Source organism: Hyperolius riggenbachi, chromosome 7 (genome assembly GCF_040937935.1).
Source record: "Hyperolius riggenbachi isolate aHypRig1 chromosome 7, aHypRig1.pri, whole genome shotgun sequence".
Taxonomy (NCBI): domain Eukaryota; kingdom Metazoa; phylum Chordata; class Amphibia; order Anura; family Hyperoliidae; genus Hyperolius; species Hyperolius riggenbachi.
This window is the reverse complement of record NC_090652.1, coordinates 32,718,148-32,745,947: the sequence shown is the minus strand read 5'-3', so window position 1 is coordinate 32,745,947 and position 27,800 is coordinate 32,718,148. Positions and strand designations below refer to the sequence as shown.

General features: G+C 44.4%; 1 protein-coding gene across 1 annotated transcript; it reads right to left on the bottom strand.

The window, feature by feature from the left end:
* Positions 1–3,868: 3,868 nt before the first annotated feature.
* On the bottom strand, positions 3,869–27,425 carry LOC137525464 (interferon-induced very large GTPase 1-like). The gene is made up of 4 exons (XM_068246562.1): positions 27,343–27,425; positions 16,248–16,533; positions 10,967–11,143; positions 3,869–8,576 (listed from the first exon to the last, which is right to left on the bottom strand). Exons 2-4 carry the CDS (start codon positions 16,522–16,524, stop codon positions 3,883–3,885), a joined length of 5,148 nt encoding a protein of 1,715 aa, XP_068102663.1. The 5' UTR covers positions 16,525–16,533; positions 27,343–27,425; the 3' UTR covers positions 3,869–3,882.
* Between the last annotated feature and the right edge of the window lie 375 nt (positions 27,426–27,800).

Here is a 27,800-nt window from a genome sequence, read left to right as displayed (position 1 = left end):
TCTTCCATATGCAGCAATCTCTCTTCCATGTTCAGCCGTCCCCTGGCCAGCTGCGGCCCAAGGCCCGGGCCTTTGCAGACATCCGGCCCTCAGAGCGATACATGAGGTTTTCAACCAGAGTTTTCGTATCAGACTATATTCAGGAGCACAGTTTAGCTAGGGGATGAAAGTGGAATGGTGTGGTGTACATTGTATGCTTGCCTGAAACAGTGCATTATAAGGGTGTACTTGAGGGTTGCATGGCTTGGAGTGTGAGGGATGTGTTTAGGAAGGGAATGCTACAGGAGGTGAGAGGTTAAGATAAAAGGGTTTTTTAATTATTAAGGGCTTAGTGAGCCATAGAGGAACCGTGACCAAAGACTGAATTCCATCCCAATTAGTAGCTGAAACCCCCTTTCCCATGAGCAATCTTTACATTTTCCCAAGTAGATCATCGGTGGGGGGGGGGGGGGTCTGTATTGCTGACGTCCGCTTCACAGACATTCTGGGCCAAACTCCTGCATTAACTGTTACATCGATGACAAGTATACCATTTACAAGGGGAGCAGATGAGAGACTGGAGGACAAGGGGGACACCAGAGACACAGGGTACCAGAGGCAGGAGACACAGGGAGGCAAAGGAAGACATGGGACTAAGGAGTAACGGGGAACATAGGGGGACACCACAGGGGAACAGAGGAGCCACAGGTGAACAGAAGAGGTCATGGGGGGGGGGGGGGGCAAAGGAGGACCAATGGGACATAGGAGAACATCACAGGAGGACATAGGAGGACATCACAGGGGAACAGAGGAGATACAGAGGGATAACAAAAAGGTCATAAGGGGGAAAAGGAGGACTTGGGGGACAGGGTAGGACAAAAGGAGGAACATAGAATGACACAAGAGGTACAAAGAAGGCACAAGAGGGACACAAGTGGTACATGGGGGACATTTTAATTGGGGGGATTGAGGGGACAAGATCCACAAGTTGCTCCTGCTCCATGGACGCACCAGGTTTAGTATATTTTTTTTCTATCCTGATTTTTGTCCTGTAAACCCAGGTGCATCTTATGGTCCAGATCGTCTTATGGTCCGAAAAATATGGTGCGTTAAAGTTGTGATAGCAGATTTTAGGAAAGATCATCATACCACAGGTATTCTAACTTGTGGTATTGGCTATGGAGTGAATAGGGTAACTCTCATTCATGGAAGCAGGAAATTTGGGCGCTGGAGGCACCATGGACCTTTGTGCGCCACCATAGGTGTCTATGCTAATTTAGGCTACAGGGGGAAATTGGGGTGCCAGAGGTGTCCTATAAAATAGCGAGCACTGGGCCCACCCACTAGGCACACTGCAGCTACAAATAGTGAGCTTTTTAAGGTTGGGCATTGGTGGGTTTTTTTAAGGTTAGACATGGCTGGGAGAGGAAACTTTTAGGGCTAGGTGTCATTATCTACTCTGCGACCACCTAGCGCAGGAGGTCGGCTGCAGAGTGGCTTCCTCATTCCTCTAGGACATCTTGCAATGCGCAAATTTAGCAGGGAATGGCCGCTCGCACGAGTAGAGGAACCGTGAGACGGCCTCGTACAGCCTGCCAGTCAAGATCGGAGCTGGCAGGCTGTAAATATTAAAAATGAAGCACAAATAATTTGTACAGATCTGCAATCTACCCCAGTGCTGTTCGGGGGACAGCTCCGTCACTGAGACGTGGTGTAATGGTGGATCTTGGGGGGGGGGGGGGGGGGGAGGGAGAAAAGTAAACAAAAAATAACAACATTTAATCAAAAAACACTTCATAAATTAATAAATACAAAAAAATTACATCACAGCAGCAATCAGATGCCACCAACAGAAAGCCATGTTGGTGGCAAGAAAAGGAGGCAAGATGCACTTGTATGCTAAGTTGTATGGCTCTGCAGCAAACAATTAAAGCTGCAGTGGCCAAAATTGTAAAAAATGGCCTGGTCACTAGGGGTGTGTAAGCCTGTGATCCTCAAGAGGTTAAGGTGTCGTGGGGAGATCTTTTAAGGTGTGGCATCAGTGGGGTATATTTTAAGGTTAGGCATGGGGGGGGGGAGGGTAAGGTAGTTAGAGTTAGCCATCGCCAGAGGGAGGGTTATGTGTGAAAGTAGGGTTAGGTTTAGCTGTTGTAAAATATCTGTATCATTTACCAATATTTTACTATCTGAAGTAGCACTGCAAAATAGTCGACTATCGATATTAACCAATATTCTACTAGCAGCTATCTCCAGTACCCAAATTTCAAGGCACCCTTTTTGCATATATGCCTCATTTACATCTAATTGTGACCCTCGACTTAACACGAAAAAGCATTACTGTTAAAACAAGAGAGGTATCAGGACCTGTAAAAAGAACTAGAGTCAATGGCCCATTGGCAATTAACTTTTTCTTCTGCATTTCCTGCAAGGAGATCATTTTTCATCTTGACTTCAAAATATTGGAAATATTGGAAAAACATCAAAAAGTAGGTGAAAAAAGTACTGTTGACATTATTTAGAGTATTTTCTTGCTTGCTGTTGGTTTAACCACTTGAGCCCCAGAGGTTTATACCCCCCTAGTGACCAGTCCATTTCTTACAATTTGGCATGTCACAACTTTAGCGATTTATTGCTCGGTCATACAACTTAGCACCCAAATGAGTTTTACCTCCTTTTCTTCTGACAAACAGAGCTTTCTTTTGGTGATATTTGACTGCTGCTGCTATTTTTACTTTTTTTTTAATTAATTAACATTTTTTTTAACCCCCCCCCCCCCCCCCCCCAATTGTCCCTAGACTAGGATACATACACTATACTATACATACATAGACATATGGCTATGGTAAGGATTCGACTGTGAGCCCCTCCGCGGGACAGTTAAAGGATACCCGAACTGACATGTGACATAATGAGATAGACATGTGTATGTACAGTGCCTAGCACACAAATAACTATGCTGTGTTCCTTTTTTTCTTTCTCTGCCTGAAAGAGTTAAATATCAGGTATGTAAGTGGCTGACTCAGTTCTGAATCATACAGGAAGTGACTACAGTGTGACCCTCACTGATAAGAAATTCAAACTATATAACACTTTCCTAGCAGAAAATGGCTTCTGAGAGCAAGAAAGTGATAAAAAATGGGAATTTCTTCTCAGCGAGGGTCACACTGTAGTCACTTCCTGTCTGAGTCAGGACTGAGTCAGCCACTTACATACCTGATATTTAACTCTTTCAGGCAGAGAAAGAAAAAAAGGAACACAGCATAGTTATTTGTGTGGTAGGCACTGTACATACACATGTCTATCTCATTATGTCACATGTCAGTTCGGGTATCCTTTAAGTGACAAGACAATATACTCTGTATAGTGCTGCATAATATGTCAGCACTATATAAATACGTAAATGTTTATTACAAAGGCTGATCGCTGGTTCCCGCTGCGTAGAGTGACGGGAGCGAGCGCTTGTGTGAGCTCCGATCAAATCTCATTCCTCGCGACTCAGATGATGTATATATGCGTTGCGGAGGAACGAGAGAGCCGCTGTCCGGCCGCCATTCAGCGTTAGGCGGTTGGGAAGTGGTTAAATTGACAAGTTGTGAAAATATCCCCTAGGAGAAAAGTCAGGAGAAAAAAATTTATTGCATATGAGCCAATGTGGAAAGTGATGACCAAAGTAGTCCCAGCGGTAGTTAGACATAGAAGAGTGTCTTCAACAGATTACAGAAACATCAACAGAGTTGTCTGTTTCGAGCAGTGCAGGGCTAGGGTCAGCTAAGATTCTGCACAGTAGCCTCAAACGCCCGAGCCTCTAGTAACCTGAGGCTGAGGAAGACTCATACCACTGATAGAGATGAGAGAGAAATATAATAATATATAATATTTTTATGGTATATGGATACAGGAATGTTAAAATTGAAATGACTCCTTTAAACTTCGCATTGCCTGATTTTGGGTGATGCATCGCCAGTTTTTTGGGATCTCAGCTGGTTTTGCGTCATACTCGTCTGCAAACTGTTCATTAAATTCCTTTAAGACAAACTTCCAGTAATCGCACGCGTTAATGCCTGGGTCACACTGAATGACCCAATCAGGATAGTACTTGCGGTATTCTTTGTAAGGTTGAGAGACCCACTCTGTGCATGAATTTCTAAAGCAACTATTTCCAACAATGTCGGTGGAGCATATGGAATTACACAGGTTATTCGTTGTCATATCCTTGTACCCTGCAAGCCCTTGAGGACGGTGTACAGAAGCAAAATGCTCTGTGTGGTTTTGACCGCCAGCTTCGCAAGGGGCTTTACAGAATGGACATTGCTGACCACATCCAAAAACTCTTTTAAACAGGTGATCTTGTGGATTCAGTGTGACCATTGAAAGGACATAATCAATGTTCAAAGAATTCATCTCATCTAAAACCTGATCCCTCAGGTAAGAGAGAAATGATACGATATAGTTTGAAAATTGTTGAACTGAATCTTTGTTCTGGAATAAAATCACCTTCATAGCATTCTGGGGAATGACCAATTCTTTTCGTAAAAGCTCACAAAATGTTCCAAGGAATAAAGAAACATTTGGGCTTCCTAGAACAGCTTGGTCTGTCAATGTGTTGTGCACCATGTTCAAGATTTTACGGATAATTTTGTCATGCAAGTTTTGAAGGCCACTAGGTTTTCCATATTTATCTGTTATATGCTTCCGAATTTTACACTTCACAAAAATTTCATAGTCATCAATATATCCCATATATTCATTGAAATTGTTTTCGTGCAGCAAATTCTTTAGCATATTGAACTGGAAAAATAGCCGGCTGTTGTATTCTCTGGACCCTTCACCCAGCAAAACATCATCCACAATTTCTCTCCCAAGATTTTTGTAAATGTATTCAACTATAGATGGCTTTAGGCAAGTAAGGCAAAAGTCCTGTGCTCTCTTTTGACACTGATCTTTCTTATAAAATAAATTCTCAAAAGCGGAGAAATATTGAGGTTTTAACTTCTCTAGGCTTAGCCTTGGATCATTTTTTTGGATAAAGTCTTCATGCATCTTCTGGAACAAAGGAGCCAGTCTTCCAAAAATGTGAAGCTTCAAGTCCAACTGAAACATAGACGAGGTATGAAGTTTTTTCGCATCCTTTTCCCGAAGTTCGTTGTTTGCTTTGTTTAAGACTTCTTGGCAATATGTAGCATGGTAGTCCTCTTGAGTGCTCATTTTAGCAACGGCGTCAGTTTTATATTGCTTTAATAAGCGAGTCACATATTTATTTAGTTTAACCAGTTGATCATTTGGATACTTATTCGAGATTTTAGAAAATCTTTCGTACCAAGTCATATCAAGGTGAAGTGGTTCAGCTACAAAGCACCTGTTGTGATACTCTTTAAGATTATGTGTTTCATTTAATTTTATCTTTGCAGCTCCTACACTGTTGATCATGTCCTTTCGAAGTTGCTGTAGGATACTTATTTCAATATTGCGCTTTTCCAGACATATCAGCTCTGTTTCTGCAAACGTTTGATTCCAGATTTTCTCAAACTCCTCTTTTACTCTCTCTTCAGGATTATGTGTTTTACTATGGATCTCTAGAAGACTAGTAACTTTGTCTTCAATGGTTTCCATAAACTTCTTCTGGTTTCTTTGGATTGTAGCCTTCCCTCTCTGAATTTGCAAACCATCTTCCAATCTTTGTAGGACATCTTCTTCGAGTTGTCTTCTTAGCTGGTTTACACTCCTCAGAAACTCTTCTCTGTATCTTACTATCAGGCTGACATTTTCAGTTCCACTTTCAAAATACTTTTCTAAAGTTTCTACCATTTTAGTCTCTTCCCTCTGCAGTATCATGTGCATTTCAGTTTCATGATCTACATTCATACGTAGTGGTGTTTCTGATGTGTCCGTTGGCTGGTTTCTGATGATGTTTTCTGTCTGATGCATCCATTCAAACATGACTTTGCTGAAGTTCCACTTGAGTTCAGTATATGTAACGTTTAGCTGTTCGTAGGCATCTGCTACCAGGCAGTTTCTGAAGCTGAAAATGAATGTCTCATGTTTCACAGCCTTCCAAAAACTTCCTATCCATTCAGAAAATGTGTTTAACTTTTGGGCTTTTTCTGGGTATTCTTTAATAACTTTTAATAGGTGTTTTTTAAATTCATATACTTTTTCACTATAGCCAGTGTTTATTGAAGACATCGGTGGAATGCCATGCCACAGCCCAGGGACAAACCAGCTGTGGCTCTCCTGGTCAACATCCATAACATCAGAGAATTTCTCTACCCCATCCTTGCCTTCCATCGCTGCTGCAAGTCTGGTCATTTTATCCAGTTCCTCAATCAGTTTTTTTTGGTCTCGTATGTTTTTTACATCTGCAGCTACATCATTGACATTTTGATGTACTAGGTAGTATTTGGGTTTCTTTCCAGTGATGTCCATTCTTAGAAATGCATGTACCACGATCTGTAAGATATCTTTCATTTCTGCTGCGTGTTCCATAGAGAGGTTAATTATAGTAATATCACTCAAGCCAATTACCAGGGTTGCCATCTCATTATCATGTGCATTACTTTCTTCCAGCGAAGCTAGCTCAGGTGCTTTCAAGCCTTCAGTGTCAAGGATCAGCAAGAAGTCACAGCCCAGCTCCTTCTGAAAGTTTTCTTTCACTCTAACAAGTGTCATGAAGGCGCCTCGTGTGCATCGCCCACTGGCCACTGGGAACTGCAAACCAAACATGGTGTTCAGAAGGGTGGACTTCCCAGTACTCTGTACTCCCAGTACACTTATTACTCTCATTCTGCACTGGCCTCCAGTCTTCTTCTCCAGCTCACTAAGAACGTTGGTTATCCACTGCAGTGGTATATTGGAGGCATCTCCGTCTATGAGCTCCAGTGGAAAACCATCCAAGAGGAGATCAGCTGCTATTCCTGGGAGTTTGCTGAATTTCTGTTCATCTTTGCCAATTTCCTCTTTATCCAAAAGATAGCGTTCTGCTTCATAAAACTGGCCCAACTCACGGAGGAAGTGTTCCACACCCAAGGAGCTTTCAGACATGGCTTGATCTAGCAGTGTCATTTCATCAGGCCTGGTTGAACTGTCTTTGGACTTTTCCCTGTACTGACTCTGTAATTTTGATAAATGAAGTCTAGAGGCAGAGTCAAGAAAAAACTTCAACCATTTTAGAAAATAGTGTCTCTCTAAACTATTTGACTGTGTGAGTGACTGTATGAATGCACTTACTCCTGCAGATGGGGCATGCTTGTACTGCTGTCGACTTAAATCTGCCCTTTTATCAACGAGCCTTGCTCTGTATTGTTCAACATTTTCAGTACCTTGTTTTCTCATTCTGCATAATTCTTTTTCAGTATCGGCCACTTCCTTGCACAGAGATCCTTGTAGTTTCAACGTTTCTTTTTTATATGTCACCACTTCCTGGATTCTCCTGGTCATCTTCAAAGCTCTCTCTTTTCCCGACTGGCATTCCTTCTCATGCTCATCCACATGCACTCCAAGTTCACATGCCGTTTCTGCCATCTCCTCTAAGCTCACTGGTTTTGCAGATTTTCTGATTAAATATGTCACTATTTTCTGCAGATAGTTCACCAAAGTTGCATCAGAGATCGGCTTCTTCGCAATGATGTGCTTATCATCTATGTTCAGAGCTGAGTACAGCTGTTTTATGGACTCTAGTGCACAAGGTTCTAAGTTCTGGGAAACAAAGAAATACTTGGTGTTGATCTCTCCAAGCTTGAACAACTGTTCATACTCTTTCTGGTTAACACTGTCTGCAAATATGAAGACTGCAGTAGATATCTGGGTTAGAAAGCTGAACTGTCTCCAGTTTGAGGAGATGTCTCCACGGAGGTTTGTAACCATAAAGGGCTCTGGAAAGAGGTCTGCATTCTGTAACCCAGCAGGGAAATACCATGACATTTCCACCAAACCACTGGAAATTTTTTTTGGAATGTTCCCACCATCCATGTTCCGATGTATAAAGAAATTATGAGGTTGCTGAGATGGCATGAGAATTTGGTTCAGGATGACTGTCTTGGATAATTTGACCTTCTCTAGTCTCACAAATGAGAAGACCGGCATCTTAATGTTCACCACATTGTCTTCTTTAAATCCTTTCTTATCTTCGAGAGAATGAGGTCTCCATCGTTTTACAATGCCCCTAAGTGCCCACAACATGAAGGTGCATTCGGAGCCATCATTGGTGGGAAGCAGTAGTGGAACACTGAATTGGCATGTACAAAGTTTTGTCACAATTTCTTGCTGAAGAAATCTATCTGAACAGTGCATAAGAGCACACAAGACATCGAGAGGATTGAGATCACTTCCATCTTCAGAGGCATGGCTTTCCCAGGACAAGTGCGCAAAGTCCATGCTCAGATCTGAGTTTTCTACATAGGTTTTCCGTGCATTCACATTCAGGGACATCAATTTTCTTAGGAAATACTTGGGAGTATCTTCAATTGAATAAAGATCAATGTTTTCTAAATTCTCTCGTTCGATGGTCAAAACGTCACCAAGAGTCATCTTCGAATATTTATATTCTTCTAGTTTTAATTGTGACAACATTTCATTCAGTTTTCCATCATTTTTACCGTTATCTGGAAGAAAAAGAAATATTTGTCAAAATATGTTCATCAATAAATGAACACTGAACTAAACATTTGATAAAAATATGAGAAAATACTGTGATGCCATTACAGTAATATGAATATAATATGAATTATAAGAACATGCAATTACATGTTACAAACAAGGGTTGCACAGTTAATATCGAGTAATTGCTCCCGTATTTCCCCCCTCAATCAGTAATGAATGCGGCAATCAGATCATCGCAGTGCCTCTACAACTTCCCTCTGTAAATCCCTCCACTGGCTGCCCATTTGCTTCAGGATTAAATTTAAAATTATGTGCTGGGCCTACAAATCCATGCACAGGACCTGCCTGACCTACATTTCCGATCTTGTTCACATGCCGATATTGGCCGGCCCCCTCCGATCCTCCAACAGCCTTTGCCTGTTTGTACCATGCCTATCCCACTCCTCTGCACAATTTCAGGACTTCACTGGATCTGCCCCCAATCTCTGGAACTCTCTCCCACCAGCCATCAGACTCGCCCCCACCAGACATTTTCCACAGACCAGAACTATTGGTACCTATACATCTAGCAATGATGGGCAGATTTGACCAAGAGACAAATCTCTCTCTGATCTCTGATTGAATCTGATTAGAGAGATTTCTGTCAGCTGCCCATACACTGCAGGCCGATTCCAGTTCGATTTCAGCATGAAACCTCTTGGGAATCAACCAAATCCGCTGCATCTGTCACCTCGCCACTGCCCCCTAGTGTATAAATGTGCAGCAAACACCCCCCCCCCCCCTGTCCTTTGGGTCCTTTGTGACCCACTGCACTCTGTCCATCTGTATTTCGCTTCCCGCTCCTCCATTTGGGTTTCAAATGTTGCCGGCGTGTTGCGTGTGACATCACACATGCACCATGCGCTATACGTCAACATTGTGTGAGGCACAAATGGAAGAGGAAGAAGCATATGGTTACCCCAGGATGGGAACTATACAGGCAATCTGATGAACACAAACAAGTTTGTCCACATAAATATAATTTGCATGTAGCATACATACATAATTGTGAACCCGCAATTTCCCAAGCTACTCAAGGGGAAGAGGAGGAGCAACATTTTCTTACATCTCCAGTCCTTGATACCTTGACTTCCAATGGAAAATTCATCAGGTAATCCCATTATTATTATATCAAGAGAGGAAAAAAAGAAAGAGAAAGAAAGAGAAAAAGAAAAAAAGAAAACACCAAGAACAAGAAAACAGAAAAGAAAAAGAGAACTTTTGTGTGGGGGAATATGGGGCAGCACTCTCTGACTTATAGCTCCTCTGAAGAGAGCGAGATCACATTTTTACATATGTAATAATAAGAACCTTCTTAAATCCTAGGTAATAGTGACAATTTAGTATGAATTACTAGAGCTGCACTTCAGTTAAGAAAAGTGCAAATCCATCCCTAAACTGGCACAGATTAAGAAGTGCTTGATATCAGTTCTACAGCTGTAGAATTGCAGGCTAGACATGATTGCAGAGTGCAGGCTATACATGATTTGTGTGGTGCTCCTTCCCCCTGCTGAATTCTTCCTCAGAGCCTGCTGCTATCAATACAGCAGGTGTGTTGGTTACCTCAGCAACAGCAATTCCCCTCACACACTGGACTGTCTGAGAGACCTTCCTAGCTCCTCCTATTATACAACAGTTTTAGAAGGAATATGCACTATCTAATGATTTCTAAAGATGCCTGAGACAGTTCTGCATGGATTTCTAAAAACTTACCAATATTTTGTCTCAGACACTCTTGATAAATATGGCCTACAGAGAGGGTGGGAGAAACACCAAACATACATCCTGACTGCGTGTGCTCATCCCCTCCATTACTACTGCATGTGAGAATAACTACAAACTACAGAGGTGATAACTAAAGGTGCGTACACACGCGCTACCGCCGGCAACAACGGGTCCGCCGGACCCTCCCACTGGGCGGATGTTCCGCCGACAGTAGCACGTGTGTACGCGCTGTTGGTGGACTGATAAGGCTGAGCGGATTGTTCAGAAACAGCCTTATCAGTCTGCCTGACAGACTGTACGCACGCACTACTGTTGCTAGCATGCCTGCCCAGCAGGAGGGTCCGGCGGACCCGCCGTTGCCGGCAGTAATTTATGTGTATGCACCTTTAAGGACTGGATTGATAAAACACAACACTGGCACTGTGAAAGCTTATCACTACATGCTAATAAGGCAAGATTCTTTAGTGAATTAGCTCTTAAAATACTTGATGTGTAGTGATAAGTTTTCACTTGCCTAATTATCACTAGTATGATCTTAGTTAATTATGGCCTACGACTAACAGCAGTTGAAGATGCTTATATGATAGGCCTCTTTTTTTTATAAATAGTCTAAGCTCCATTATCTAACCTGTATCTTTTGGGTTTGGCTTCTCCACGGAACGTCTGATCTCCATCCATGCGTCTTCCACATTAGGACGTGGAGCTACCGGCTTTATTAAGGGATGTGATGCTTGCTCTGGTGATGCCGGTTGTCTGGTCGCTGGCCAAGGCGATGGTCGTGGTGGCAGTTCAGGTTTCTCTGTTTCTGGATTGCAAATAAATAGAAAGCAGTTCTGTTAGAAACAATGGCATAAATTCACTAAGCAGTTTAGACTAGTCTACTGATGGTTTTTAGTCTACTGATGCTCAGTTGCATCAAAGGGGAATTCACTATTACTAAATGTATTAGATCTGTTTTTAGACCTGGTCTAAACCATTTGGTAATTAGGTGGGTAAAGCAGGGGAAAGTGTGCAGAAAATCTATTTAGGTGATTCACACTGAGCTGGTGGTCATTTCAGATGCAGCCTTAGTGGTATGTGCTGGCGTTCTCCTCACTGTTCAACAAAATGTAAGTTGCACATTTTTTTTGCTTAGCTGCTCCCAAGGTTTTAAAGTTAGGTTAGGTCACTTGCCCGGAGGTTTGCCTCACCGTGGCGCAAGTGTCTAGTATAATATACTTTGCATGCAAACCATATTGGAAGCTAAAGTTCCTCCTAGTTTAATAAATGTTAGCACTTGTCTAGGATGCAGGGCATGCATTTTTCAGTCTGACAGAGGCGGTGTATGCCTGTGCGATTAACCATTCAATTGCAACATATGTTTAGGGACGCGCAGCCTTTCCCCCAAACTTTTTTTAAAGCAGGGGAAATGATCAAAAGATGCAATTCACAAACGAGTAGCTATGACTGACATCCTTCTCCTCTGAGGAGCTCTCCTCTGCATACAATTAAACTCCTGCATAATTCATTCAAAAGGTTCCATCCTCACATCTAAAATACCTCACAGAATTACTTTCCCGACAGAAATCAGCTGGTCTAATCTCTGTCATAAAAAGTGGGCGGGGTTACTCCTTGTTTGCCTTTGTGAATTGCACCTTTTGATCATTTCCCCTGCTTTACTGAATGTTTTAGACCAGGTCTAAAAACTGGTCTAAAACATTACACCAAACCATCAGTACACTAAAAACCACCAGTAGACTAGTCTAAACAGCTTAGTGAATTGAGGCCATAAAGAGGGGGGGGGGGGGGGGGGGTGGCCAACAATCAAGATCATGGTCTAGGAAGCTCTCACACAAAAACAAGCCCAATGGCGTGAGATGGGGATCTCATTGAAGACCTCTGAAGACTTTTATCGTGAAGAAGAAGTATAATATTACAGCCATTCATTTTTACAGATAAGGCAAAAGGGCAATGAGTGAATGGGCGTGGCAATCACCCCTGTGACCCCCGCCATCGCAGGAGGGGCGTGGAGGCTTTGGGGGCCCCTCCTCCTCCTTCTCCCCAACCGCAAGTGCAGCCAATTAGCAAAAAAACCTACCCATTTGCTCACAAAAAACGTCCCTGCCAACTCTTCCCGCCATGCAGAGTAGCGAATAACGGGAGCATCTGTAACTTCACAGCAGAACGCTCTCTGCTGACATTCTCCAGCTCCTGATCACATGACCCTCAAGGAGTTTGGGACCAAGGAGGCCCCATGCTATCATTTTTGCAGGGGGCCCCTATTAAGTCTAGTTATGCCACTGAATGAATGTTTGCATGTCTGCACTATGCATGTTACAGGGTCAGAGTTAGGACACCTACGAATACCTGGGTACTTCTGCGCAGTGTAGGTGACAACACAAGGGAATACATTCTTTTGTAACTAAGACCCGGCTTTAAACTTAGCTGTAGGGATAACAGTGGTGCCTGGATGAGTGATTCCTGGGAATGCATTTGTTTGAACATTTGCATGCGAGTGTGCAAAGGGTTAATTGTTTTTTTTCCAAATGGGCAAGGGATCTGGTGAAAGGCCTTATTTTACTATTTGTCCAACAACAGTATAAGGTCCATTTTAGCGGGATGCCAGTTAATGAAAGTTAACCTAAAAGCATGTTTTTGAGTTTTGGCAGTGTTATCAGCATAGCTCCCAACTGTCCCTTTTTCAGAGGGACTGTCCCTCTTTGGAAGCCCTGTCCCTATTTCCTCCTCATTTGTCCCTCTTTCAGGACTTTGTCCCTCTTTCTATGTAAATATATATTTCTCTGCTAAAAATGTGTTTGTTTGACTCTAAACTTTATTCCCATCCTTTAAATTGATATATTACTAATTTTAAAATGTTAATATGAAGGAAAATGAACCAGGATAGAAAGGGCCAGTGTGGTTTGAATTATAAAACAACATATTTTTCTCATGAAATTTTTATCGTGTGCATGACTAGGGGTGTGACAGGAGGTGTGGTCAGTGGCATGGCATGGGCGTGGCTTAAGTGTCCCTCTTCCTCATCTCAAAAAGTTGGGAGGTATGGTTATCAGGACAAGCTGAGTACCGCATGTTGTGTAACTAGCGTGATGGGTGGTACATGGGCAATGCGAGTGGGCCCAGGTAAACACAAGGTGAACATAAAAACTTCACAACATAAAAAAAACCCTCATGCTAGTTGCCGGTTGAACTCTGTTCCTGCTCACCTCTTTAACCTTTTGGGGACCGCTGAGCGTAAATCCTATGTCGCACTTGTGGCTGTCTAAGCCTGATGCGGCATAGGATTTATGCCACCTGCCATTTTCACTCCCAACGCAATCCTGCGCAGCGGAGAGGGGAGATTAAGCTGTCATATGACAGCTGACATCTCCCCTCAGTTATCAGAAGCCACAGCGATTGGCTCCTGATTACGTGATCACTACGATCGCCGGCGGATCGTAGTGATCACTAACAGAGCAGCGGTGGTCTGAGGGGAAGAAGAGGATCCACTCACCTTCCTGACATTCCCCCGGTGATTGTCGTTACCCTCCACTCTGGCCGGCATCCCTCTGACGTAAGTGTCGGGTCCCGGCTAGATGACGTCATCAAGCCGGGACCCGGAACTTAACGGCAGTGCGTGCGTGGATGCCGGCCAGAGTGGAGGAGGCTAGAGCTGCTCATCGCTGGAGCCTGGGAGGTAAGTAAAGGCTGCTGGGAATACGGGGGACACCTGGCCACACTGGGGACACCATACCCAGCTAGCCCTACCAGGGATCTGGCTGACTGACCCCCCCCCCCCCCCAAAATGCGTCCCCCCCCCCCTGCATGTTTGTCCTTAAGGGGGTTAAAGTGAACCCGAGGTGAGAGTGATATGGAGGCTGCCATATTTATTTATTTTTTTAAACAATACCAGTTGCCTGGCAGCCCTGCTGATTTATTTGGCTGCATTAGTGTCTGAATCACACACCCGAAACAAGCATGCAGCTAATCTTGTTAGATCTGACAATAACTGCTGCATGCTTGTTCAGGTTATATGGCTAAATGTATTAGAGGCACAGGATCGGCAGGAGAGCCAGGCAACTGGTATTGCTTAAATGGAAATTAATATGGCAGTCTACATATAACTCTCACTTTCACATGAATCATTTATACCATTGGGAGGGTTGGAGTAGGGGCTTAACTAGTTATCACAACTGACTAACAGCAGGTAATATTATAGTCCTAATGGCTGATTCCCAGGACTAATTCCCTCTCTGCAGGCTGTAGGAGCGGTTTCTATTGTCTGAATAATAGGACATAAAGGATCAGCTAATATATAATGTATATAAAGTTTTAGCCCTTTTTTCCCATGTCCCCCCCCCCCCCAGCACTTAATTTTTTTGGGGGGTGCTGAGAGATGGGGGTGATTGGGGAAAAGGATCTAGAGGGTCTATACCTCCTTGCTCTAGAGCAGGCTTGGGCAAACTCGGCCCTCCAGCTGTTAAGGAACTACAAGTCCCACAATGCATTGCAGGAGTCTGACAGCCACAGTCATGACTTATAAAGGCAAATGCATTGTGGGACTTGTAGTTACGTAACAGCTGGAGGGCCAAGTTTGCCCATGCCGGGTCTAGAGTGTGGAGGTGGCCAGCCTGTCAATGGTCAGGGGAAGGGCCAGTGTAGCCTGCCTGCTGTAGCTCCGCCCCCTTACACAAGTGCCACCGTCATTACATGGCACTGTGTACTACTGGAGGGGATCAAAGTGTCCAACACTGTCAAATCAGCCCAAATGCGTCCACGTAATATTTATATTCCGTGGAGCAGCAGCCAAGACCAGAATGTCAGACATAGTCCCACCCTTTGACCTGAATAGTCTGACACTGTGCTGGATTTTATCGGCAACAGCGCCATCTAGCATCAGCCACTTTTTCCTATATCAGTCAGTGTCCTATAGAGGAAAAGGCCAATGTTGGACATAGTGCAATATACTGTAGTATTCAGTAGGATTAAAATATTAGTTAACTAAAGGGCTTTACATTGATTACAAAACCTATCTACAGGCACACAATGCATCCATGGCCTTTTCATTTTTTAAACTAGTATGGATAGGCATATCCCGTTCTTTCCTGGGTCCCTCAGGTGATATCAGGGGGTGTTCCTGAAGACCCTTAAGTCTACCAGTGGCGTACCTAGGAAATTTGACACCCGGTGCTGATTGTTTACAGACCACCCCCCGGAAAAAAATTGATGGGTGGGTAGACGGGTTGGGGCGCCGAGCATGTCGCTGCAAATTTTGGGGGATATTTGGGTATAAGGAGTCGACAGGATGTGGACAGAGCTAACCGTTATGAAACTCTGTAGTCTATACGGTGCTGCATTATTTATTAATTACGCTGATCAGGATAAATAATCAATAGTCTAGGGCACCCTGGTATTACAACAGCAAGTGCACATAGCTAATAATGACAGGCAATTTCTGAGCACTAAACACATCCTTCCACCTCTCCCTGCTAATGTCCCCGCGGCAGCACAGCAATAATTCTCTCTACTCACCCTGCTGCTCTGCACATTCACTCACTGCAGGCTGTGTGTAGAGAGTGAGGAGACACATTGCCTACGGGACAGGAAGTGGGAGGGGTGCTACATCTAGTGCAGGAAGTAGTACAGTCCCATGCACTGCCTGCTCTTTCTGAAGGTTGCCCGAACTATAAGAAAAGGTCCCAGGTGGAATAACACAGTGGCTGAGCACCACAGAGGTACCCCGCCCTAGCCATGGCTACAACTGGTGAGCACCTGCAGCCTTATGGTAGGTAAGCCACTGATGTCTACAGAGATATTTTCTGCTGTTCTAGATCCTGCCTAATATGCATCAAAATGTCAAGTACCTTTTTTAAATCACATTTCAAATTAACCAGCAAAATAATAACAAAGATTTGGAGATGGAGGTTTCTCACCATGGAAAATTCGAGCCAACATTGGGTGTCTAGCCAAAAGGTCCTTCAAATGATCAACTAGTCTCTCACATACAGGATCTCCATCCTGCAGGACCACATTTAACAGCTTGTCCAGTTTTTGTTGAGGGCTGTTTGTGTCCAGTATTTGGCAGTAAACTTTTGGACTTAGATGATATTCAGTGCACAGCTTGGTGAAGATGTCCTCCTGAATTTTCTCTGAAATTTCTGGCAATTTCCTTTTTAGCCGACTGAGGACTTCTCTCCCTCCTTTGGCCATATTGGAGAGCTATAAAGGTAAACAACATTTTGTTATCTCAAGCAATAGGTTAACCTGCAGAACTAAGTGAAATGTACATCAGTACATGCTTAAAAGGAACCTAATGTGACAGTAAGGTGGCCAGTTTCACTTACTTGGGGATTCTTCCAGCCCCCCCTGGAGTCCTCCTGGTTCTTCTCTCTGTCATTTCCCTCTTCTCCCTTCAGCTGTTGTGATCCCCTGAAAACTGCATGTGTGGCCCTGGGCCACGCACCTCCTGATCATGCTCACATGGCCGGGAGCATTCTGTGCCGAATGGTCCTGGTCATGGGAGCATGATCAAGGAGGCGCGTGGTCAGGGCATGTGCAGTAGCCGGCAACTGGCCAAATATACCAGCTTTGAGAGGGGCAGAGCATCTGAAGGGAGAAGATAAAAACTATGGCAAGAGACCAGGAGGACTGCAGGTAACCTGGCCACCTTATTGTCCCTTTAGGTTGCCTTTACAGATAACCTCCACTTTAAAGGAAAGTTGTGTCAAACATCTATCGGTGCTCTATGAATATTTTGTAATTTCATGTTTTTAAAAAGTATCTTCCCATTTCAATTTACAGCCAGTTAGAAACAGAAGGTTTAAAGAGACTCTGAAGTGAGTCTAAAAGCATGTCCTTACTGTAACGCACCTTAGATAGTGATAAACCGCATCTATCCCGTGGCAAAACGAGGGGTTTATACCCCCAAATCCCCTCTGCAAAATCCATGATTTTCTTGGTCGTGGATTTTGCTGCTCATGGAGGCAGAGCTATGAGCCGCAGCTCGGCCTCCATTCCCGTTAATCGCCACGCGGATCTCCGCCTCTCTGTGAAGGCAGATTGAGAGAGGCGGGGAGAGGCGTCGATCAGCCGGGATTGACGCGCTAAGAGGCAGAGCTACAGTGCTAAGCTCTGCTTCATCAGGAAGCGCTCCCCGGGGGTAGGAGAGGGGATTTGGGGGTATAAACCCCTCGTTTTGCCGCGGAGATGCGGCGGTTCAGCTATATGTAAGGTGCTTTCCAGTAAGAACATGCTTTTAGACTCGCTTCAGTCTCTCTTTAAAGCTAATGTCAAGTGGATTTAAAAAAAAAAAAAAGTCAGATACTTACCTAAGGAGGGAGAAGGCTCTGGGTCTTACAGAGCCTTCCCATTCCTCTCACAGTCCCCTGGTTCCAGTGATGTCACCCCTGTTTGAATCTCTCGCTGGAGAGGCTTCAGAAGTCTTCAGGAAGACAGGCGTCTCCATACTGCACCTGCGTGAGCGCAAGAGAGAGCAAACTCGCACATGCGCAGTACGGGGCCGTCCGTCTTCAGGAACAAGCAGACTGTAACACTGACAATCTCCTGTATCCTGATCACGTCTTATCATGTGATCGGAACCGAGAACACATGTCAGGAGTACATCGCCATCGCGGTGGAAGAAGAAGAAGCCGATTCAGCCATCCGAACAGGTACATATTTGAGCTCCCTGCTACCACTCTACCCTGCCGCCACATAGCCTGCCACACTAGGGAAGGCACATCTCCCCAGTGGCAGGAAAAATGTGGCCCTACAGCCAAGTAAAGTTTTAATATTCCGGCGTACAAGACAACTGGGCGTATAAGCCGAACCCCAACTTTTCCAGTTAAAATATAGAGTTTGGGATCTACCCGCCGTATAAGTCTACCCCTCTTCAAACACAGCGAATGAAGATTTAAAAAAAAATCATATACTGATGCTATGTATGTACAGTATGTACTGGTGCTGTACTGTATGTGGTACCCAGTATATAACAGTATACAGGGGATTGACTGGTTGGATTGGTCAACTCTCCCTCTCCCTAAGTGGATTGGTCAGCTGTCCCTGTCTCCCTGTTTATCAGAGCGGTATGGAAGAATAGATTGCACTGTGCCCATAAAACACGCCTCTTTCACCTATCTGGCCCGCCCTTGTATCCTATTTACCTCCTTCTCTGCCTCTCAGATCTCGCACATGTGCGCCTGCGCCGCTTCACTACAGTCCTCAGCAGCGAGATCTGAGAAGCGGTAACAGAATAGGGCGTATCACCGGCATCCATGACACTCAACGTATAAGACGACCCCCGACTATTCAGAAGATTTTCAAGGGTTAAATATCTTATACGCCAGAATATACAGTATTTTAGACATTTTATTTATAATTTGACAATATCACCTAGAAGAAAACTTTAAAAAGTGGATTGGATAGGGCCCAATGTCTGCTAAAATCTCATCTAACATATAAAGCATTCTGGGAGACCAGCTATGTTTTTGTACTGGCAGAACTCTCAGTAAATGAACATTCCGTACAGATCACCTGCCAATACTAAAGATGTCATCACCTGTGATCCATTTCAAAATGTAAATCAAGGTGAGGAAGGATTTTACAGCAGGGAAACACTGACTAAATCGTTTACAAATGAATATTGTAAAAGAAAAAAAAAGCAATTTTATTTATTATGCTATTTTGGTTGCAGTTCCCCTTTAAGCACATTGAGTATCACTGGGACTGTTTATATGCCATATTACCCTACAAGATATTGGCTCACAGCCCCGATCCTGTGTGTGTGTGTGTGTGTGTGCTTGCCAGCCCTCTGTATTGTCTTTAAGGGCCCGTTTCCACTACCGCGATTCCGCAGAGTTTCCCGCACATGAATTGCACGGGGAAACTCTGCCATAGGAGATAACGGCGCCACGGCCGAATCGCTTGCGGGAGCGATTCGGTCGGAACCCCCCGCAGAATTTGCGGCGGAGGCTGCGAATCCCATAGCCGTGCATGGCCAACCCGCTCAGTGCCGGCGTGCGTCTCGCAGAGACTAGTGGAGACGAGCCCTAAAGTGGACCTGAACTCTTGCACAGGACAGAAGGAAAACTTAGAAAAATGCACCCTGGATGTATTTGGAGAGTTTAGCCTGACTAATTCCCCCTCATCTGTGACTAATCACAAGTGTAATGCCATCTCTCAGCTGTGTCAGCTGGCTGCCTCAGCAGAGCAGCTAATTTGTAAACACAGGATGTTAACCCTATGTCTGCTTCCATGAAAGCAGGAATGAGACACACTGCAGATTTATTGCAGAATTTGTATCTGCTGTAACAAAGGAATGTTTTTTTCTTGAAAGGTTATTATGCTGTTGCTTATCTTTTGGAGCAGAGAAGAAGTTCTAAGTTCAGGTCCCCTTTAATGGCTGGATCTTTGTTATATTTTACTTCTCACCTGTCTTTATGAACCCCCCTCCCAAAAGTATTCCAAGTAATAAACCACCAACATCAAACCACAAAGCCTGGGACTTCCCCTCACAATCAGGGGATTTCCCGCGCAGGTGAGTTTGTGCTCTACATCCATTTGTGTTCTACAGCTATTGTGTTAGAAATACATAAAGGATACGTGAATTGATATGCGACATGTTGAAATAGACGTGTATGTACAGCGCCAAGCACACAGAGAAATACTGTATACTGAGCTCCATTTTCTTTCTCTGCCTGAAAGAGTTAAAAAATCAGGCATGCAAGTGTCAGTTTCTGTCCAGGTCGGGACTAGAGATGGCCTGAACCGTTCGCCGGGCGAATCTCTCTGGGCCTTGTACTACTTCCGGGTCGCTATGACCCGGAGTAGTACGCTTGCGCTGGCCCGGCGGTGCGCGTCCTATATTGCGCTCCTGTTGCTGGGCACTCTCTGCGCATGAGCGTGACATCACTCATGTCGTCACGCACATGCACAGAAAGTGCCCGGCAACAGGAGCGCGATCTAGGACGCACACTGCCGGGCCTGCGCAGGCGTACTACTCCGGGTCATAACGACCCGGAAGTAGTCACAACGCCCATAGATTCTGAGATGTTCGGGAACCGTTCGCAACATCTCTAGTCGGGACTGGGTCGGACTATAGCATACCTCTCATTGATATGGAATTACAGCCATAAAGCACTTTCCTGGCAGAAATTCCCGAGATAAGGAAAGAGATTAAAGAAGTCAATAGTTCATAGATTTTAACTCTGACATACTTTAATGAATGTGTCATTGAGCAGAGACAATGGGGTCAATTCATAAAAGGCTGTGCGGGGAAAAAATCTTGTCGGGAAAATACAGCATTCAGTATTTTAGACTTTTGTGTGCTAATTCATAAAAATGTTACAGTTGCGATAGAAGTTCGATGATTTTCCGAACTAAGCTGGTGGTGCTGCCTGGGCTGATATATTTTCTCGGTGCAGAGACAGCGTTACAATAAAAGAGGCATCTCTCCAACTCCCTTTAGATGCAATTTTTTTTTAAACTGTCTCTCTTTGCCCTGAATCTGCCCTGAATCTGTCTATTAGGCTCTCTAAACAATCTATTTAATTGCCAAAGCTTAGAAGAACTTCAAGAAATGTTACACATGGCTCGTCCCGCCTCACGCCGTCTATTGCAATGTCCTCCTTGCTGCTCTGTACGGCTCAAGAGCAGCAAGAGGACAGAGCAGCAAGGAGGACATTGCAATAGACGGCGTGAGGCGGGACGAGCCTTGGCCCTAGACCGGGGGATTGGTAGATATTCTGTGAAATGCTTTTAAAGAATCTTTTACATGTACGCGCATTACTTTTATCTGTTTATTAAATTGAAGCTTTTTTACACATTGGAGGCGTCTTGCACTGCAATACCGTGATAGTAGCTTTTATGAATGGACATTTTGCTAAGTGTTTGGTAAAGTCAGCTGTTTTGAGCATTACCGCAAAGGCAGTAAAAACGTAAAGGCGAACTGTAATTAAAGAAACTGGGAGATACTTACCTTGGGAGGAGGAAGCCTCAGCGTCCCAATGAGGCTTCCCCAACCTCTGAAGACAGCTGGAATCCAGCGCTGGCTCCCCCGAATCCTCCTCCGACAAGCTTGACAAGGCTGAATTTATTTACAGTACCTCTCCAGGATCCAGCGCAGGCGCAGTAGTGGCTCTCCCTTTGGGTAAGGCAAAATAACCAAACCGGATTGTATCCATTCTACTGCGGAGGCGCAAAGGATTCGGCTATTTCCACCTTAACCCAAACAGAAAGCCACTAGTGCACCTGCGCAGGATCGCGCTAGGTAAATATTTACCTCCCGGCACTTCGGGGGACTCGTACAATTGAACCGAGGGACGGATGGGGGAGCCTCGTTAGGATTCACAAGCTTCCCCCTCCCGAGGTAATTATCCCCAGAGAGGGTTTTTCCCATGATAGATTCTCTTTAAAGGATACCAGAGCATAAAAGTCTATGGTAAAAGTGTTGGATGCAGAGCTTAGGCCCGGTTCACATTAGCGTTTCGGGCCAAACGGATCCGGTGAGTGGATCCGGGCTCCGCTTCACCGGATCTGGATGGCTCGTACGTGGCCCTGTTCACATAAGTGAAAACGGATTGGATCAATTTGATCGGATTTGTTCTCACTCAGCAAATACATACCTATTGTTGTGCAGCAGCCGGCGGTAGAGGCTTCATCTATGTTCCGCACAGCGCGCCATGTGACTGTGTAGTCACATGATGCGGAAGAAGACGGAAGCCTCTCTCGCCGGCTGCTGTACAAGATTAGGTATGTATTTAGCCTCCCTAGCCCACCTGCCCGGCTGCTGCACCCTCCCCTCACCCTCCCATCGCTCAGGATGGCATTGGCCCATGCCATTATCCCCCGTGGAATGGTTCGTTTCTTCACTAGTGTGAAGAAACATTCCGTTTCCTATTGCCCCCAATGCTGCTGCATTTCTTTCCAGATCCGTTCTGCTGGGCAGGACGGTCCGGAAAATTAGGGCCTGCGGCAATTTTTGGATCCAGGGGCCGGAACGTACTGAACGCATCCGTACCAACGGACGCATGTGAATGGATCCATAGGTTAACATTGGATCCATTCACATCCGTTCTGCTTGTACAGTATACGTTCCGCTTACGTTCCGGAAAAAAACACCAATGTGAACCGGGCCTTAGGGGGTTAAAAGGCGATACTTACCGCGCCTCTCAGCGTCAGATGCTAATCACTTAGCTCCTGACACTTGCTTTTCAGTGGAGCGCAGACACCAGGACTGAGGAGGCGGGGGAGTGTGCGTACTTTATGCGCATCAATGGGCGCCGGGCAGAAGCAAAGATTATCCAGGTTAAAGGTCGGCCAAATCACAGGACACCGGGAGGAATAGGAGAAGGCCGGCGGCTGACTGTGGGGAACAAGAGGCGCGGTAAGTATCACCTTTTAATCCCCTAAGCACTGCAACCAACATTTTTACCAGAGCCTTTCGGCTCTGGTATCCTTTAAGGAACTGAACTTCACCCCAATCAGTAACTGATACCCCCTTTCCCACTAGAAATCTTTTCCCTTTCTCCCATAGTGTGATGTCATGACCACGGTCCTGACAGTTTGCTGTCTGTGTACCTTGTTGCATATAACAGCTGTTTCCAACTGCAAAGCAAGCAATATCTTCCTCTGTGCACAGAACTCTCAGTAACGAACATTCCATACAGATCACCTGACAGGACTAAAGATGTCCCCCACCAGTGATGAATTTCAGAATTAAAATCAGGGAGAGGAAAGATTTTACAATGGGCAAATACTAACTAAATAATCTATAAATAAATATTGCAAAAAATAAGCAATGCTAATTTCACTACAGTTCCTCTGTAAAACATAGATTTAAAAAGAAAATAAAACTGCTGGATATCTAAAATAAAATAAAAATCATTTTTAGGAGAAGGAGGATAGATACAATTGTTTATCTCATCAGCTTATTTTTACCTCATGTATATGGTTGAGAGTGGCAGTGGATGCATATCCAGCAGCAGCAGTAGCATAAGGCTGCTTTCACAGCGGGACGTTACAGGCGCAGGTTAGAGCAGCCTGTAATGCAGCCCAACTCACAGTAATGAAAAGTCAATGGGCTGGTCACAGTGCCCACGTTGTGTTACATTGTAACGCTGGACTTTTAATGAAAGTGCAGCATGCTGTGCGTTATAGGTGGTTTTAGCTGGGTTAGACTGTTTGCACATGCTCAGTAAGAGGAGAGTCCAGTATTGGTCCTAACCACATGGCTAATTAATATTGACTGCACTGTAGTGTTGTCCAGATCATGAACGATCCGGATATTTTTTTGTGAGTCGAATCATCCGGATAATCACAATGAAGGATTCGGTTCACAGTGGATGTCTGGAAGAAACAGGAACTGCAGCTTCTGTGCACAAGCACAATCTTCCTGCTGCATCTCTCCCTTCCCCATTAGCACCCTCAATGTACCCTCATTCTCCTGCACCTCTCAGTCTGCTGCACCCCTGCTTCCTGCTTCCCTAGTAAAATGATTCAAAGATTCGGTTCAAAGATCCGGATCTATTAAATGATCCGATTCGAATCATCCTAATCATTGAAAAGATCCGGACTTCCCAGGATAGCACCAAGAGCCGCATAACGCTGCCCAATCTGACGTCCAACTTCAACACCACCATGCATTGCATTAGGGGAACGTTATGCGACCTTACGTCCCCTAAAACGCAACGTCTTGGTGTGAAAGAGGCCTAAAGGTGAAACATGTCTGCCAGCACACAGGGGGCATACTATAAAATACAAATTATGGTGGTTCACCAGCAAATTATTAATGGAAACCCTCGACGCTCAAGTTCCCCCATCACAGCCAAATGGGTGTACATGTAAAGAGGGCGCCGGAAATGCTAATAGAATATCGGTGAAATGACAGTTATTCTACTACTTTGCAGTCCTAATTCGGTTAGTAAAATATCAGAAAACGACACTTTACTAAAGCTAAACCTAACCTCACTCTCAGACAGAGCCATCCGTCTACTGATCCCAATCACCCCTCCCTCCTGATGCCCATCCATAACCACTCCCCCGCCTAAACCTAAACTTAACAGCCCCTCCCTCTTGCTTAACCTAGATTTTAGGGTCTAAAGGCGGTGAAATGTTTTTTTAGACCCTAAAACCAGGAAAAACATTAAACCGCAGAGAGATCTGCAGCAGCCCAGCACTTACTCACCTCCCTGGGATCCAGCGCTGCATTTCTCCCTCTGTCTTCCGGGTGGCGCTGTAACCCTATAGTGAGATTTCCGTCTGTCGCCATGACGACAAACGAAGATCTCACCTGAGGGATGCAGAGACTCGGTGGACAGGAAGGAGAATGGCTGCCAGCTTCTGGGTCCCCCGAAAGGTGAGCGAAAATGCTCTGCACAGTCCTGCCGGCGGCTACCACAAGTCACGCTCGGGGTTACTGTTCCTGGCTTCTTTTTTTCCACCCCGAACCTGACTCGTGATAACTGCCAAGGAGGTTAAAAGAAAATAAATGTCAGCCTCCATATGTCTTTCACATTGGGTTCCCTTACTGGATTAGATGCATGCTTGTTTCAGGTGTATGATTCAGACACTACTAACCAGAAGGAACAGCAGGACTGCCAGGCAACTGGTATTGTTTAAAAAGGACATAAAAATGGCAGCCTCCATATCACTCTCACCACAGGTTCCTTTTAATCATTGTCTTTACATTTAAATTGTAAGGTCCGAAGGGAGGAGCCTTGATGTGGTACACCGTACTCTATAGATAGTTCACAATTCTGCTTACACATTTTGAAGCAAACCGTAGCTCCAGCCCTGGATAAAAGGGACACAGAAGGAGGCTCAAAGGGGACAGGGACCAGAGGTGATACAGAGGGACACAGTGCAGGCAGAGGAACACACTGGTGGCACAGATGAAGACACTGAGGGAACAGGGACAGAGGTGGCACAGAAGGGGACAATGAAAGCAGGGGTGGACAGAGGTGACACAGAGGGGGGCACTGGAGGCACAGGGGGCCACAGAGGAGATACAGGGGACAGCGATGGCACAGTATTCTGACTTAAAGCGGATCCGAGATGAAAAACTAACTATAACACGTAACTTGTCTATATATCTTTTCTAAAGTTTACACAGCAAATCTAGCTGCAAACAGCTTTAATAGAAAATGATTATTTCTTCCTGTGATACAATGACAGCAGCCATGTTGTTTGTAAACATTACACAGAGGCAGGTTTACCTGTATCTTGAGCAGTCAGACTGTGAAAAAAAACCTAATCCCCCCTCCTCCTCCCTCCTCCCCTCTGCCTCTGAAATCAATTGCTAGTAACATCTCCTCCTCCTGCCCAGACTGAGCTCCCATAAGCCCTTGCTACTGGTTGCGTGGTTAATTTAGTTTATAGGGAATTAGAGTATTAAAACAAAAACAAAAAAGTATTTGGCTTGAGGAATGCCCTATAAACAATAGGAAAGGAACACAATTATGCAATGAGTAAAAGTTCACCCCGGATCCACTTTAAGAACGGATTCAGGTTAAGAACAAACCTACAGTCCTTATCTCCTTCGTTAACCCGGGGACATTATTAATATTATTATTATTACTTGGTTGGTTAAAAAAATCAAATAATGGAAAAAATTGGGGTGATGGTAAGCTTTAATAAAAATATAATAAAAACATAATCCCAATGCTTTTTTTGTATTTTATATGTCTCAGGCTAGGTGCACACATAACATACGGTAACATGAAAAGCCGAGTTTTATGTCATGTTTTGTTAATGTTGTGTGTGTTTTTAGTGCGTTTTTAGTGCATTTGCCTTAGCAATTTTTTTACCGCAGATGCGTTTTTCAAGCGTTTTGCATGCACTTTAATGCGTTTGCAGTTCGCATATAAAGTATGCGTTTTTCATGCTTTTTTCTTTTGCATTTTATGCAAATCACTAGGACGACAACAGGAAGCAGAAATACATTACAAAACTATTTTTTAAAGCAAAAATGCATAGAAAAATGCATACCATTGTGTTTCCATTGACTTTCATTATGTGCGTTTTACCTGCGTTCATGCATAATTTGCAACAAAACCAGCGGTCTAAAAACGCATACTGTAAAACGCAGGTGTCTAAGGTTTTTTTTTTGCTGTGTCCCATAGACTAACGTTGCTGCATAAAACGCCGCGTTACACGCAATGCTAGCGTTTCTGCACCCAGCCTCTAGGTGGCCACACAAGATACAATAAAATGATCTGATTTTACAACAATTCAATACAAAATATTGAATTTCCCGAAAAATCGAAAGCTTTTTTTATTATTCAAGCAAGAAATCCAATCGGATATCCCATTGTTATTCGATAAAAGTTGATCGGGAATGGTGTATTTTTCTGATCAATTTTTCTGAGCATTTAATGGTGTGTGGTAGATTGTCAGTTTATTAATATATACACCCAAGCAATTTTCTCAGAGTTTTCAATCATTTTTTTTCATAATTGGGGAAAAATTGAACATATGTGTGTGGTACATTGGTCAGATTTTTGAAATGTTACAATCAGTCAGAAAAAAATGATTGCTATTCTTGAATTGAAAAAATATTTTAAAAAAATTGTATGGTGTGTGGCCACCCTTATGCTGGGCATACACGGTTAGATTTATGCGCCGGATCGAGCCGCTGGCTCGATCCCGACGCATCCCCGCTCGTCCCCGCCGGCGCATGGATCGATCCCCGCTCGTCCCCGCCGGCGCTCCTTATCTTCCGCTCGTTTTCTTCCCATTGTCCGCTCGCGGGCATCGAGCCGGGAATCGAGCGCCTCGCTGATCGGACCTGTCGGAAATTATCAATCGAGCCATCAGCGGCTCGATTGATAAGAAACTATCTAACCGTGTATTCCCAGCATTAGCATGAAGCAGCTAACTGAAAAAAAGAATAACAACAACAACAATAATAATAATACTATTAAATGAAGTTGACCATCACTCCAGTTTTTTTTTTTCTTCTGATTTGAACTTTCTAACAATAAGGGAATTACTGTAACTGAAATGCAGCCATTGTAATAGCTTTCTGCTTACCTTTGAGGGGCTACAGAAGGGCTATAGCATTGTGACTCCTTCTTCCGGCAAACCTTGTTCAGAAGTGGTCACCTATATACGGTGGCTGCTATAACTCCTGCATCGAGGTCTGCGCCGCACACCCATGCTGATGGAGGGTTTGACTTTTGTGGTTTTCCCCTTCATAGTTTGTCTTGAGCTAATTTACCTTGGAGAACAGGTTCCTCCGCCTCCTCTTCTTCCTCTTCCCTGAACTCTTGTCATAGATTTAGCTGTAAACAGATCTTTCCACATTCCTGTTGTGCTGAGAAGTGACCATTGTCAAGATCGTGCACTTAACAGGAAGGCAGGGGTCCCACTTGCAATTTTTCCTTCGACTTTGGGTTTTCCAGGGCTCTGCGGTTGTGTTCGTGTTTTTCCGCCCTGGATTTTCTGCGTTCGTTCTGGGATTTTCGTTTTGCTGCAAATTACAATGTAAC

Excerpts from the sequence above, each read along its gene's own strand:
- LOC137525464 (XM_068246562.1), bottom strand. The coding sequence starts at position 16,524 with ATGGCCAAAGGAGGGAGAGAAGTCCTCAGTCGGCTAAAAAGGAAATTG. Across the intron at positions 11,144-16,247 it reads GTTGGCTCGAATTTTCCATG|AAACAGAGAAACCTGAACTG; the intron begins GTGAGAAACCTC and ends TTTGCAATCCAG. Across the intron at positions 8,577-10,966 it reads GCCAAACCCAAAAGATACAG|ATAACGGTAAAAATGATGGA; the intron begins GTTAGATAATGG and ends TTTTTCTTCCAG.